This window comes from Strix aluco, chromosome 1, assembly GCF_031877795.1.
Source record: "Strix aluco isolate bStrAlu1 chromosome 1, bStrAlu1.hap1, whole genome shotgun sequence".
NCBI classification, from domain to species: domain Eukaryota; kingdom Metazoa; phylum Chordata; class Aves; order Strigiformes; family Strigidae; genus Strix; species Strix aluco.
In genome coordinates, this window is record NC_133931.1 from 161,552,138 (window position 1) to 161,568,519 (window position 16,382).

The 16,382-nt window shown below is 42.6% G+C and overlaps 1 protein-coding gene across 5 annotated transcripts in view; it reads right to left on the reverse strand.

Annotated features, from left to right (window-relative positions):
* The window catches only part of HECW1 (HECT, C2 and WW domain containing E3 ubiquitin protein ligase 1), a 270,080-nt gene that overhangs the window by 65,862 nt on the left and 187,836 nt on the right, over nt 1-16,382 (reverse strand). For 3 of the 5 annotated variants that reach the window (XM_074843101.1, XM_074843109.1, XM_074843117.1), the window contains 4 exons: nt 14,883-14,983; nt 12,243-13,610; nt 8,703-8,804; nt 2,603-2,753 (listed from right to left, as the gene is read on the reverse strand). In XM_074843101.1, coding sequence (XP_074699202.1) covers nt 2,603-2,753; nt 8,703-8,804; nt 12,243-13,610; nt 14,883-14,983 — 1,722 coding nt within the window. The remainder of the gene's footprint in view (nt 1-2,602; nt 2,754-8,702; nt 8,805-12,242; nt 13,611-14,882; nt 14,984-16,382) is intronic. The other 2 variants (XM_074843125.1, XM_074843134.1) reach the window with 2 other exon arrangements.

Here is a 16,382-nt window from a genome sequence, read left to right on the forward strand (position 1 = left end):
CTGTATCCTCAAGTGCCTAGTACAGCTAATGGGAATCTTGAAGCACAGAAGGAAAGCAGGACTAGGCTCAATCACAGCTATGGGGTTTTTTTTCAAGCTGAATTTCCAACGTTTTGTGGTTTTGGCAGGGCTGGAAATACCAAGCTTCCTTGTAATATTTTGATCTTTCCATTCCCTTCCACAAATGAAACCAGGAAGCTGAAAAGCGAGTAGATTGGTTTAAAAAGAAAAGTCGCCAAGTTTTTTCAAACTGCTAAGTGATTTTTGAGTCCAAATTTTGTTTGAGGCTAGAGCAAAAGTTCAGGCTGCTGCTAATTCTATCAGCAAGGTCTATGTTTGCAGTTGCCTCACCTAAAATGATTCTCGGGTGTGTTTGCTGAAAAACATTTCAAATAATGAAGTTTGAAATACAACAAAACAGTATTTCTGAAATGAGTGCTTAAAACAAAGCCTGATCATCCACAGTGCTGATAATAACCATTTATGAAAAGTGGTTTTCCTCACAATCCTGAAATCTGGACATGTGAAATATTTGAAATTAGCTGTAGGACAACAATAATTTTAAAAATTGTAACATCCAGGTTGAAAATACAGAAATTATTTGTCACTGGACAAACGCTCAGAGATTCAGCATGAATCTCTTTTACTAGAATCTTAGGAAATGTTCCCAAACTTGGGAACAATAGGAGACCTCTGCATTCAACTTCTCAAATCAATAGAGCTCTTTGGCAGAGAGTAGAGAATCATCAGCTTTTTGCCTTTGTCCCAAGAAGCCATGACAGTTCATGCTTAATAAGCTGCGGAGCACTTAGTCTCCAATGGGACTCGGGTAAGGAGAGACACGCCACTGCTGAAAACCCTCTATACTTCTCACTTTGTAACTGGATATGTGAATACTAAAAATAGAGAGATTCAAAGAATGTCAGTCCTATTAACTGTCAATTCCCAACCCAAACCAGTGATAATCAAGTCATAACCAAGAAAGCTAGGCAGCCTACATGAAAACATGGAATAATAAATCTTGAAGCAAGGAAGTCACAAAGACAATGCCCACCCTTCAGTTTCTGCTGAGATAGCTGGTTTAATGATTAACCTGAGGTTAACTAACAGAATGGTAAATTCTTACACAGACTCTTACAAGCAGTTACTCCTTTCTTGGTTATGCTGCACTTACATGAGTCCAATACAACCTCAAAAAAACCCCAACTGATATATGTCCACAACAGAGCTTTCTGCTTTCTGTGGCAGACAAATAGTTTGAGCTTTGACATGGCCCAAATCCCTCTTAAAGACAAACGCTAAATGGCAAAGTCATGTAAATCCATTGAAAGAATTACATTAGACATTCACTTCCTTTAGGTTTGTGGGGGTTTTTTGTATTAACATGGTAGATTGACACATTCTTAGGAAGCTATAATGAAAACAAATACTGAGCAGGTTCTGCAAGACATAACACACGTTATGAAATGCTATCCAAAATACTGAATTTTGGTGGAAAACATTGTTCAAGAGTATGTTGATGGTGTCAACTTAAGTTGCAAAACAACCACTTTAAGAAGGCTGGCTTGCTCTCTACAAGTTACATACATTTCTAGTTGTTGTCATTCAGGGCCCAGTTCTCCTTACACATAGTAACTCCCAAACTATTCTGCAGTATGAAAGACTTGCATTGAAACTTTGCATCCTTCTCTCAGCTGCAGATATTCCTCTTAGCCCAGAAAAAAAAGACCAAAAAGCTTTCGTGGCGTTTTACGTGCTATAGTTAGAATATAATTTCAGTTTTGCTTGTCTTTTTCTAGAAACCATATCATTACAGTAAGCAGGGAATTAAAAAAAAAAACAACCTTTTCTGAAGTAAAAAAGGAAGGTTTTTGACCAATTGTTTATTTTTTCTTTTTCCTTTTAAATTTAGTCTGAAAAGCAAGCATGAGAAGGAAACTAAACAAATCTATGTGTGGACTAGTCAAACAAAGGGAAAATGCGTGCCATGTTAAGAGATATCTCAGCCAGTTCTGAACGAACTGACAGATTTACAGGGCCCAATGCAACACTAAGCAGATCCGTCTATGTCTAGAAATGTGTACAGTTTGATTAGAGTAGTGCTCTGCCCTGGAAAAGGAGACAGACCTTTCAACAGGCCTAACTAGCTTGAGTAGAAACACCACACTGATATGGCAACACTATTTCAGTAACAGTCAGCTCAGAAACCTCTGCAGCGTAGCACTAGATGCCAACCACTCTTACAGTTAAATAGCAAAAGCAACTCCATCTTTTGGAAGAACACTTCTATCTCTTCCAGGAGTCATTTCAAAACAGTTTTCCAAAAGCCTCTTCTTGCTTTTTGAAATGTTTTGCAATATCTTTCACTCAACAGCACTTCTTCCATGGGCAAGATTGGGTACTGGACACCAACAGCTGGCACACCAGCAGGCTGAAGGAGATCAGCAGTGGGGACAGGAACGTGGACGTTGGACTTGGACAAGGAGGAAAGATAAATCCTTAGGGAGCCAATGCGATGCACTGGGGAAGGAAGGAAGCTACTGGGGCAGTGTTGGAAAAAGGGGAGCACAGATCTCAAGGGAATATAGGTGCAAATGCTCACCGCCGGTTCAGCTGCTCCATTTGCTGGATGGAGCCAGACCTGTGGATCCCATCTGGCGTCGCTGCGGCTGTGGGGCGCTGCCACGTGGTGGTTCGGTTGACGTGATCAACGTAGAATACCCTCCCGTGGCTGTCTATCCGGGCTTCCCAATCTAGGGTTGGAAAAAAAGGAAGGGGTGATGCTGTCAGTGTGATGCCTCCCAGAAAACTGAAACGTGGGAGATACATATAAACACACATACGTATACACAGACAGGGTATACACACACGAGAGATACTATACATAGTCTACATGCGTGCAATATATATTATGTGTATATATTCAAAGCATACACTTCAATGTGTATATATACTATGTACTTGTCTCTATGTATATGCAGTATATGCGTATACATAAACATTTCACACACAGCACATAGGTAGCCTATGGAATTCACTACCACAGACTATGAAAAACAAGTGACATAGTGGCTACATTTTTTAAAGGGCTGGATAATTTTACAGTTAGTAATACTAGTTGGCTGGATTCATTGCAGGTCGGGGTAACCACATAGAACCGACCCTGAGTAGAAGAGGATTACATCTGAACTAATACAGCAACTCCCATGTTTTCTTTTTTGTTATGTTTCAGAAGAAACATGTTTCATTTCTCTCTTTTTTATAAAGTGGCTTCAAAGGATACCATACAGCAATTACAGGCTCGCCTGAAACCTGCTCACAGTCTGGTTGGATACATCCTTAGAAATCTCTCTAAACAGATGAGTACCATAAATCTACTGCTCTGATGAATGCCAACTAGATTGAAAGTTTGCAGCATAATATTGAGCCTTCCATCACTACTGTTTCCTGCTAATGTTTATGTTGTCCCATGATTGAAAACTGGAAGTTATTTGGTATATGATGGCTTGTGGAAAATGGTAATGCTGATAAAAAAAAGTGTTTGGAACAGGAGAAATTAAAAGTGAGTTAGCTAGCAAAGCCACATATCAAATTGGTTGGAATGTATGAAGTAGTGATATAAATTAGACTTGCTATCTTCATCTTTCTACATGAACCATCAGCTGATGACATATCTATGTAAATATATGCACATACCTTCTACATGTGTTTATATACAAACCTCACTCACATTCACACACAAATGCACAAATGGTGATTACCTTTGGTGGCAAACACTTCCTCTTATTCCCATATTCTTACTATGATACCCTCCTCCCTGATGAGTCCACTCCTTCTTCTATGGTTTTCTGTGATCAAATTCAGGATCAGCTGGATTTCATACTTTATGTATTTTATTTTCTGCTCTCTAAGAGTAGGACTAAAGTTGTACCTCTTCCTGTTGCACCTGGAAACCTGTCCTTCATGACCAGTTCCCATCCCCTGAATTCTGGCCCTGGATAAACTTGGTTCCCATACCTGGGTTAGTCCCAGTCAAGCGTAGGCTGTCCCTGACATGTTAATCCCACAAACCTTAGAAGATGGGCACTGGGAGTCCTTGGAGGCATTTTCTGTAAGACTCCAAAACAAGGAAAGCCATATGCACACACATTATTTCTTTCAAAGCTGACTGTAAATACCTCAGTCCTTATAGACGCAAAACCTATAGCCAGACCACAGGTACACACACAGCACCTCTCACTGTGAACATCACTATATAATTCCTTCCACTGGGTAAAGTTTCCCAAGGATGCTGTAGCTGTTTCAAGAACATGATCATAGCTTTGTGAAAATAATGTCTAAACCATAAGACAGTGAAAAACAGCACATCAAGTACAACAGACGCACATTGAAGGAAATCAGACCGACACACGAGGCAGGCCCAAGGCCAGAGCCTTGCTGAGCACGCTGTCACCGGTGGCAGGTGTACCACCGTGGGGGGGGAATGGTCCTTTTGGAGTTATGCATTATCTGCAATATCCGCAAGGAAATAATCTTGGCCAGATCAAAGGTAACATGATGTACCTTAACATCACGAAGATCTTCATTTTCCTTGGTGTTGTCTGGCAAGGGACAAACCCTAGCCCTCACCCCAAACTATTATAGTATACATATAACAAGTAGAGAATAATAAAGATTGATGGATAACTAGAAGCTTGTAGGCAATGCTGTAGATCCACACTCCAGACAGAATCACAGAATCACAGAACCACAGAATTGTCTAGGCTGGAAAAGACCTTGAAGATCATCCAGTCCAACCATCAACCTAACATTAACAGTTCCCAACTACACCAGATCCCTCAGTGCTTAGTCAACCCTACTCTTAAACACCTCCAGGGATGGGGACTCCACCACCTCCCTGGGCAGCCCATTCCAACGCCTAACAACCCCTTCTGTAAAGAAATACTTCCTAATATCCAGTCTAAACCTTCTCTGGAGCAACTTGAGGCCATTCCCTCTTGTCCTATCGTTTGTGACTTGGTTCAAGAGACTCATCCCCAGCTCTCTGCACCCTCCTTTCAGGTAGTTGTAGAGGGCGATGAGGTCTCCCCTCAGCCTCCTCTTCTCCAGACCAAACCCCCCCAATTCCCTCAGCCGCTCCCCATCAGACCTGTGCTCCAGACCCTGCACCAGCTTCGTTGCCCTTCTCTGGACACGCTCGAGTCATTCAATGTCCTTTTTGTGGTGAGGGGCCCAAAACTGAACCCAGTCATCGAGGTGCGGCCTCACCAGTGCCGCGTACAGGGGTAGGATCACTTCCCTGTCCCTGCTGGCCACGCTATTTCTGATGCAAAACTTCTGACAGCCTACAGAAGACACCAACTGGTCATATTGGTCTGAAGCCTGCTGATGGACACTTAGTAAGAATAATACTACCTGATCATGCAGTCAAACAAGGGCTTCTCATAGTCCAGCCCTGTGCACTACTGGCTCTAGAGGCCATGGGGTAGTGTCTCTCTAATTAAATGCAGCTCAAAGTTCCTAAGCTCCTAAGCATAATACTTACAAACCCATGAGCAACGAAACTTGTCCAGAGCTTGGAGGTCACAGTGAAAACATCAGGTCAGGATCATGCAGGCTGCATTACAACTTCATGAAAGCTGGATGCAGCAGACATCCAGCAGTAGTACGTAGTACGTACAGACATGAACTATGCCTATCTGGGAGCATTGCTTTATTCATTTATGCTTTACAGGTATATACACTTGAAACCATGGGCTGACACTTGCACTGGCATGCTAAAATATTAGGAGCTGCATGTCACATGGCTTTTGAGAAACCTTCAGCCATACTGTTCCTTGCAACAGCATTTCTAATCAGCTGAATACTCTTCTCTTTGGTCACCCAGGAAGGTTGTCAGGAGGTGGTGGGTGCGAATACTTTTGTTGTACTCAGGTGGCAGGTGCACTTTCTGTGTTACCACAAGACAACCTGTAAGTCACACAAGCCACTGAAGCTGCATATGGTGCCAGATTTGTGCACAGATGGATGGATACCTGCACAGAGAGATGAACTGGCTGACAGGTGAACTGACAGACAGAGCTCTGCTTCTGAGCTGTGCTCAAGTCCCTTCATGGTACTTCAGGGGCATAGGTGATCTAGGAAGCAGCCAAATCTCCTCGGGGTCTTCTGTCAGTTTTTCAGGCAAAATAAGACTGTCACTACAACAGAGACTAACCTCCATCTAACCTTCACGGTAAGAGCATGCTGGAGCACAGGCTGGGGAGAGGACGGTACTGGTTCTTGTTCTCCAGTGATCCCCTCCATCAGCCAACTCATATTTCACAGCAGCCTCTGAAACCGCTCTGATTTATACCAGAAGATGCAACTTTTTCTGGCAGGACCATAATTCTGGTGGGGCAAAGTAAATACAGCGTCTTTCCCTTTCTAAGCTCAGCCACACCTTCAGCAAAGAGCAGCTCTGAACTGGGCACATGTATTTTTCTTGGCTTCAGTTCTGTAGGGTTTCGAGCAGTACTAGCAAGCACATGCATAATAAGGAGTGACTATTAATGCTGTCATGAGACCGTACAAACTCTGCAAATCTTCCATCAATCTTGTATAGCCTTTAACATTCAGACTGGTCATTATGACATTCCTACATAAATAATGAATCTCTTCTACCTTACTTTCCTAAAGAAAACTGTCTTAAATTAAATTTCCTCCCCGAGACCAACTATTGTGGGGTTATGATGAAACAAAGTTATTCAGAAAACTACTCAAAAGAGAGAAGACTGTCTAGAAGATTCTGCGTGACCAAAGTAAAACCAGTCAATGCTAAACTTGCAGCGCTGGCACCTCATCTTCAACTCGATTTATGGATGGAGCTAAGGCTGCATGTGAGAATTAAGCCAACTTTGATCATATAACTCAGGTCTTAAAATATAAAGTTTCTTCCTTTCACATGACTGAAGAACTATTTATCTAGGATTAAGAGGCATTAAAGGCACTGAGATAGTGATACTGAATGCTAGCAGAAGAAACATTTCTAGATTAAGGCTGTAGTTTTCATTTTGAAATTACTTAAAATTTTATGGAGAGTTTTTGGAAACAGGCTTCCTAGGTGATATTATCCAATTCAAATTTTGCCCCCAAAATTAATTTAGTACAGTCTATTCCTATTAAGATCAATATATTTAAGCCCACAGCATCAGCTATTGTAAAAATGATGTTCTATGCAACTGCTAAAATAAAACCCTACAAAGGGATATCACTTCTGTACTGTATCACCAGACGTTGCGTTTCTTGTCCTTAAACCCTGTTGTGAAAACACTTGTGAAAACCAATGGTAGAAATATTTGCCTTTTGAGGATAATTATAACAAAGAAGAAAAATGTATTAAATTGGTGATGTAAGAATATGGAACAGATTTGCAGTATGTTTTGTTTACCTGAGTGGTGTCAGTATCCTATCGTTAAGTCATCTAATGGGGAATATGCCCTGTTCACAAAGTGTTGAGGTAAGAGTGGGAGGAAGACAAATATTTGCCTGTTACAGAGGTAACCATTCCCATTTCATCATTCACTGGCAAGCCAGTGGGACTCTAATAAGACTTCATCGGGCTAAAGGCATTTGAATCATTCATGCTACTGTGCAGCTGACGCCAGCATCGGGGCTATTTTCAGCTTAGGGAATACTGTCAGCATGGTTGGTATATGATGAATTATTTGTTAAGGGCACCATAGGCCAAGTAAGTGTGTTCCCTTCTTGGACTTTGAAGAAAATAGAGTGCTTTGTTTATACACCTGGCTGTTTTTCTGAGGCACGGCACATTTCAGGGTGTTAAATCATGTGCTGAAGTCGAAAGGTGATCAGCAGCACGTTGCAGGGCATAGAGTGCGCTCTGCTGGGCACTTAACGCCAATGCAAAAAGCGGGGTAATCCTCCAGGAATACGCAAGGGAAAGGCTACAGGCAAGTGAAAACATCTCCAGCAGTTGATTCGGTTGTAAAAATCCCGTATTATCAGCCTGCTAATCGATCACACTACTTAAGACCCTCTCATTTTTATCCAGCGCAACTGCAGACACCATTACAGTCCATAATGAACATAAAATTCACTGATTATCAATTCTAATTCCAAAGACAGTACAACGAGACCACACCATGTGAGCTGCCTTTTCCCAGCTTCTGCTGGTTTTGCTCAGATTTGGACCTGTCTGTCCCAGAAGCACCCTGACTGTGAAAGGGTTCCTGCTGGGCCTGCAAGCAGAGCTGACAGACCACGGGGACTGCCACCCCAAACCACCTTTGAAGTTGGCTGTGGAAAACCTGGAGACAAACATTACAGAAAAATCAGAGTATGTTGCCAATACCCCACCCTCAGGAAGCTTTATATAGTGAGGCTTCCGGAACACCTGACAGATCCCCGCTCATTCAAGTCTAAGCACACCAACTGGCAACAGGGAAATATTATTTTAATTTCATGGTAGCTAAGGAAGAAGACGGACCAAGGCAGAGGGAGGTTATGGAGCTTGTCCAAAATAACATGACAACACTTGAAGTCAGGATCAAATAAGGGAAACAAAAGGGCATATTGCTTGGGTTCTAGAGAATGTATATACAGAACAGATGGGGTTATTTAGAAAGACATACTGACCTCTACACTGTTTGAGTTAACAGGAAAAGCTGAAAAATGCAATAAATTAAAAAACTAAAGCTTACTTGGTGGAAGAGGCTCATCGATAGTTGGGTAGTGATGATGGTCAGGCCTCAGAGAAGGAAGCTGGCTGACTGGCTGAGAATTATGGAGTAAAGGACAATCACCTACGGACAAGATATTCAAGACATTGACAGTCATTCACCGCTTTCACAATGTGGTTCAAAAAATGTGCTACTGTAAAACAAGTGATTATTTTTAAAATAGGTTAGTCTGGTATACTAGCAGCTCTGGTTATTCCTATTTTCAGGCACTATTTTAATAACAACTCATATGCCAAAGAATTGTTAAAATAATGCAGTCAAGGCTCTGATCTCTGGTTTGAGTCAATACTAAACTATTACGGGCCAGATTCTGGACTCATAGACACACAAGTGTAAGCGAGAGAAGAATCAGGCTTGATCTCTGAGAAATACTGTGCATGTACAACCAAACTCAAGCTTCTGCAGAAATAGGCAGGAACATGCAAAATCCTGGTTCCAACTTTTAATTCATCCCATCAGTGGAATACAAGGCTAAAAGCTGCCTTGGATCTTTCTCTGCTTTTCCAAAAGATCAATGGCCATATAAGTGGCCTGAAATGTCAGTATTTTGCAGTCCCAGCAAAGCAGAAGACCATCCCCTTCTATAGCTATTTTTCAAAATTCAAAGAGTCCATCTTGGGTGGAAGGAGGGAGAATGAGAGAAGGACCAGAAACAGGTAGAAGACAGGTGGTAGAAGAGGAGGACAAAAGATAGTGAGACATAGTCAGGATCTGAGATAAAGAAGGAAGACCTGAGATACAGAAGAGGGAAAGAAGAAGAGAGAGAGACACACAGCAGACAGTGCAGAGGAAGTTTTTAAACACTAACATTGTATATACGTCTATATATCCAAATACAAGATAAGTGAAACCTAAGAAAATGTCCAAACTCATGTTCTGTTGAAAGGAACAAGTAACTTAAGATCCAGTCAATGTCTATAGAACCCTTTAAGAAACTAAGAAGTTACAACAGGGATGAAAAAGCATTCCTTATCTTAGACTTAACTGTGAGAATAAGGAACCTGCACGTTAAAACTTCACAGGTTCCAGAATTAAGATTCCTTCCTGGTCTGTCCTTAAACTCTTAGAAACCAGGACTATTTATCCTACTATCGGACACATTTTCATATTGCGTGGTAACAGTTTTTCTCTATAACCTCCAGCTCCAGATGGGCCTGTTAATACAGATACAATCTGAATTGCATAAATGTAACATTTACATGCATCAGGAAGATGCAGCTTAGGGAAAAAATATATTTAGCATTTCCAACACCACCAGAAAATTACATAAAGATACTTCAAAATTAAAAACCAGACCATTCAGCTAAGCCAAACTCACTGTGTGCTGGCTGGTTTAGCTGTCTTTAATGTCAGAATCTTAATAGCCTAAGAATGAACATTTTGTAAAAAACCCAAACATATAGCTATCAGATGTAAAAAAAAATTACCAAAAAATATGTTTTTTCTTTAAACAACCAACAGCTAGAAGGCAGAAGCCAGTTTTGGATAAAACTGTAAAAATCTCACACCATCCAGAAGTGAGAAAAATCACTTAGACAAAAATACTCCCTCTTCTAGGTGGTCTGATGATACCGTATGGCCTGTTAAATGTCTTCATTAAACCACTTGTGTATAGGCGTATCTCACAGTTGCATCTGCTGCATGTTTTGAAGAGACAGCAGAGTTATGTAAGTTATTACTCAGTGCTAAAAGTTCACCTTTCATAGCCTTAAAAACTGTGCTGTTACTACAGGTGTTGTAGCACCAACTACCAGATCATCCATCTATGTTTCTTTACTTACCTCACCATAATTGACTCTCCCCTAGTCAAGATAGTTACGCCAAGCCAGCGGAAGCATAGTAGTATCGGTCACCTGGAGTAGATGGAGGTGACCACATCTACTGTATTTGTAACGGCTGCCAAGTCATGAAGCAACGTGTGCATTTACTGAAGCACCCCCGCTGATATCAAAAGAGTGCTAAGAGCCGGGCTGCCCTTCAGACATACTCTTTCTCAGCTAATCAAAGCAAAGCCACTGTGAACGCTGCAGTGCCCTTTACACAAGCTCAAAGGGGCACGATCTTGGAGCTGTACTGAATCCATATGCAGAAGACACCTTCTCCCCGCACATCCCCTCTCAAAAGTACACACAGTCCAAAATAACCATCAAATCTGTAAGCACGGTCTCACACACACATACACACACACACTCATGCCCCCTTAGGTATACTTGCACATAAATGCTGTCCACATGCAAAGACCCTCACCTGCAAGGGTTTCTATACCTCTGCATACTTCTGAGAATTTAATGCTTTGGGCTATACTCTGCTCTGCAGAGCCAATAATTGCCTAGGCCCAGCTGTCTACAAAGTCTTTACACAGCCCAGCATATAAGGCCACCCTTACATCTTTCTTTCTGCTGGAGCAGGGTCTGTGGCAGTGGAAGGTGGGGGCAAATAAATTGGGAATGGAGAAGGAAAAGTAGAAGGATGCTTTAGTTGGGGTTTCTCAGCGATCCCCAAATATGTTATCCTTTTGGTGCCATTTTAATTTGGCATCACTCATAGTGGGAAACAGATGACTCTGGGTTTGGGAATGCAAAGACTACCTCTTGACCTTGTTGCATACTCTTTAGCTGTTGCTGAGGCCTCTACTTCTTCAGCTGGAGAGAAACTATACACTAGCTGAAGAAAAGATGAGTGATCAAACCCACCCTTTATGTAACTCCGTATGACATAAAACGAGTTACCAAAGGGAGGAATATAATGTAAGGGTTTGGAGGGATTGGAAAAAACAGTACCTAAATCACAAAGACAAAAAATTACTTCCTTAAGTATGTTTTATCTCTAGAGAAGGATAAGGAGATGAGAATTTTGTTCAATATAGTTCAATTTTCAATGTATCTAAGAAAACAAAATCAATCTCTGTTGAGTTGTCCTATGGACTTGTAAAATCTGAGGTAGATCTGTTTCACACTTGGGGAATCGGAACAAATGGGGCTAGAAAACTGTGTTCATAAGAGACATATATTTAGATTTCTCCATGCTTATGACTGTGCATGGCTACCAATCATATACAAAAACTGGCCAAGATCTTTAGCTGGTGTAAATCAGCATATCTGCCCTTTGACAAGCACAAGCTGGTCCTCTCACTGACTATCAGAGACATGGCAGCACATCAGATATGTGAAATGGAACAATCCCAGGAAATAAGGAATGAGTTGGTGGATGTGATAATGCTGATCTGCCACATAACTACAGTAGCTAATCTTGATTTTATAATGATGCACGTATATCTACAGGAATCCATATATACAGATCCCCATCTGATTTATCTGGTTTTGCTGGGATTTTTAAGGACAGGCTCAATTATCCAACCCTCCCTGATATCTGGCCCAGCTCACAGCCCCCAAATTGGTATGAAATAAACCGTGAGCTATATCTGAAACCTTGATTATCTGATGCCTTCTGTGACATGCAGATAATCAGGGTTGCTCAGCGCATCGATTCTCAGGATCTAACCTTCTCTTCTGCTGCTTGGACCTGCTATTGGGGTGTCTAGACTCTCTGTGGCTCTTTGTGGATTCCCACCATGAGCTACTAGTTCATCTGGCCACTGGGAGGAGCCATCCACTTGCTCCCTGTCCAGCTCAGGGCTCTGCACTGAATCTGGCACTGACTCAAAAGCACTGTTCTCCTCCTCATCATCATCCTGTGAGGAAAAGACAGTGCTCTCAGAAATCTTTGCACTGTCGACGGAGGAGAAGCGGGTATGGCTGGAGAAGCGGTTGTTACTGTCATAACAGGAGGTGCTGTAGCAAGAAGTGCTGTAGCAGGAGGTACTGTAGCAGGAAGTGCTGTAGCAAGAGGGGCTGTAGCAAGAGGTGTCGCACGCCTCACATTCGTTGTCATCATTGGGCCTGGAGCTCGACTCGCTCTCGCTTCCTGTCCTGGGGTGTTCCCCATCCAACAGCCCATCATTTAAGTCAGAGAGTTGCTCATCCAAGGTCCCTGGTGGCACCATGCTCTGGCTGACGTTCTCTTCAGCCTCATTTTCCAGAGGAGGTTCTGCTGCCACTGTCTCACTCTCACTGACCATCTCCTTCTCCAAAGCCTCCTTGACTGTAGACTCCTCGTCATTCTCCCCACCGTTGCCACCATCTTGCTCTTCTTCCCCATCACTGCTCATCTGTGCCGAGGGCAGGCTGTGGAGCAGGTTGTGGATCCGTATGTAGTGCGTGCGAGGGGTCTCTGGCTCACCGCAAGCTGAAGCTATGACTGTCTCAAGTTCAGACACAGGCAGGGAGCACGGCCTGTTTTTCCTCTTTGCTGTTGTCCTCAGCTGTAGTTTGTTCTCTTCCTCCTCCTGGGCTGAAGCCCCTTCTTCTTCCTGACTCTTCTCTAGGTCCTTGCCAGCATGCACATCTGCACTCACCTCATCAATATCTAACGTTTCTATGCTGGTCAAGACTCCACCATCTCCCTGAGTACCAGAATTGACTTTGTTATTCTCCCTAACTTCAGTCTCAGGAGGAGACATGCAAGCCAGCAAAGCCAGCTGCTCCGTGAGGTCCGTAGCACTCAAAGAAGGCAACACTTCTCCTGGGATGGATTCCAAGGGCTCAGGAACTGGCACCGCATCAACCTCCCCATCTCCTGCTAGCTCTTCATTTAAGCTGTTCTGGTTGACTTCCCCAGGTGGTTTGACAGCCCCTGGGCTATCGACACTGTTCACACCGTATCCATTTAGCTGTTCTGGAGCTGTACTTTCTGAGGTCACTGTGTTGATGCATGGAGGCTCACCGAGGCTTTCTTCTGTGGGGTTGTTCACAGGGCTTTCCTGGAGGTCAGCTGGCTCAGGATCTGCACTAATGGAGACCTCTTCATCATCTGTAGGGGACAGCAAAAGAAATTACTTACTCCTTTAACAAGAAGTGTTGACTGAACCAGAAGCTTGGCTGCGGGGGCACAGGCATCCACAGCAATCTGAGAAAATTAAAAGCATAAATTATAGTGTGAAATGAGTGGGCAACTAAGCAACTACCAAGAAATGCTGATTTTTTTTGCTAGGCAGTCTTTGTACAGTGGATTTAACAATCACAGGACTTACTCATGGTGGTAATCTGTATGCAGCACCCTGCCTCTTTGCAATATAACCTGAAGGTAACATCTTGAAACTTCTCTTTGAGCCAAACCGGCATTGGAGGGAAAAGCATGTGAATGACAAGGAAGTCTTCCCTCAGGTTTTAATGACATTTTTCTTGCATGCTGAAGCTGATAGGACTCCACAACAAAGGACTTAAAACACTGCTTTTTCACACCCCTGAAAGGCAGAAACGTTCCCCAAAACGTCATTTGACGTGGTCCTCATCTGCTCCCACCTGCTCCCAGATGCCAGACAAACTGGGCTCTTTCACACCATCCAAACAGTCAAAAGGCAAAAGTCAGGGTTTTCTAGCAAGGGGAAGGTCATGATTTCCAACCACTAATGCAGCTGCTGTTGGCTTGGGCAAAGTGTACCTGAGAGGGCACTGCCATAGAGAGGCAAAGAGGCCCTGAGCAACGCTACTGAGACATCGACATGAAAACCAAGGTTCAAACTTACACCATCATGACAGTGACTTCCTAGTAACTACAAGAGAATGTGAACCAAAACCAAACTAAAAGGGAGGGAAGGAGGGGAACACTGAATTATTTTTTGTTTTACTTTTTTCATTAAAAACAATCAAAATGAGAAAGTTTCTAATCATCTCTACTATTAAATTCTCCATTTTTACTTATGAAGAGCTCAAATGCAGATGACTCTACAAATAACAGCCCATCTAGCACCTCCCCAGGATAGATGCTAGAGAAGCAGATAAGACTTTGGTTTTCCACCCTCTTCTCTCCCAGTGATGTAGCAGAGTATTTGAAGCAGCATAGAACAGGGGGATATGAGACACCAGTAGCTCTAAGCTAAGGGGAAACAGGGAAGAGGTTGTGACTCACTACACATCCTGTGACGGGGGACTTTATGCACCTTCCTTTGCTCATGACTGTAACCTAAAGTCCCAGAGCAGTCAGAAATGAATCCAGATTTCTGAGGAGAAAGAATGCAAGGCAAAAAAAAAAAAAAAAAAAAAAAAAAAGCTAAAGAAATGATGGGTCAAGACTGAGAATTACCTGGATGGATGGAAGAAGTTATCTCAAATCGGAACTGCAGCTGGCCACTGACATGATCTGTAGGAAGCCTGCGACCCAGAGTGTAGCTTACAACCCTGTCCCTGAAAGAAAACAAATATCGTCACAATAGACTATAACCTACCCAATGTCTACGGTGCATAGATAAAGCTGCTGTGTCCTACAAAAATACATAATGGTTTTCAAAGGCTATTCAATCCAGCCATGAGGGCATGTTGACTTGCATACGAGAGAACGAATGGCAGAGAAGGAGAGGACAATGTCTTCAATTACAATGGAACAGCTGAGTCAGTGAGTAAGACAGGCTTCTGGGGTACACAAGCACGTATGTATATATAGAGATAACGGTGGGAATGGAACTTCTGCAGTATGGGTATGAAAATACCGACATGGGAAGCAAACAACTCCCACTTCAGCTATTGTAACAAGACTACTTCCCTGCTGATCTGACCATATCTACCCTTCTGTAGAACCTCGCATTTCTGTATTTCCTTCCCTTCACCATCTGCATAAAACTCAGCTTTCCTGTCCTTTCTTTCAAAATCCTGTACAGACCAGTCCCCGCTTACCACCTTCTCTTTTCAAACTGGCTGAATGACTGCTCTTCATCTCTTTCCACCCCTCTTACCTCTATGAAGCTGAAATATCAGGAGAACACCTTCCTGACAAGGTTGATCAATGACTCCATTCTGTCCTTGTGCAGGTCCCTCCCTTTGCCACACTTCATCCACCCCTCAGAACAGAATGAAACTATAGAAGAGATTAACTTCCCAGCTGCCCAAAATGAGGCTGAATCAATCTTTGCAAAGCATATTTTGAGTGTAAAGGGTTCTAAATAGTAATATTTATACATCTTTTGAAGAAACATAGTTCACTTCCAGCTGGGCCCAATATATTTGCTAGGATAGTTTCACATGCATCAGAAACTCATATAAATGAGATGATCTCAAGACGTGCGTATGATCGTTCTGAACTTTTGTGTATACTTCTCATTGAGCTTGCCTGAGATTTAAAAGCCACTATGGTATTAAAACTAAGCCAGATCAGGTGCAGGTTGGAGGCACTGCTCTTGGCAAAGTATATCCTTAGATAGACAGTGTTTACAATAAGGCAGTAAAATAGGAAGATATAATCAGAAGATGATGAGAAATCTTCTCATACAGAGGGAAACCAATGATATCAGTTATAGGGTTCTACCTTCCCCAAGCTGTTCTTTTCCATCTGGTTTCTAAAAAGCTCCTCTATCTTCCCTACTTGAGAAACAGGGAGGTAGCTTAGTCCCTTCTGGTAGATTCAGCTGTCAATATTACAGCCAGTTTCTGAACCAGCTGTTCAAAACCACTTCCAACAAGCTTAGCTTCCTGCTGTTCTGCTGAATGGAGATCCAATTTTCAGAAATACCTTCTTGGAAACTGCATTGCATATGCTTTCCTCAGGAGATCACTCCTTCTCTCCCTGCTCTTCAAGGTCTGAACCTTACAA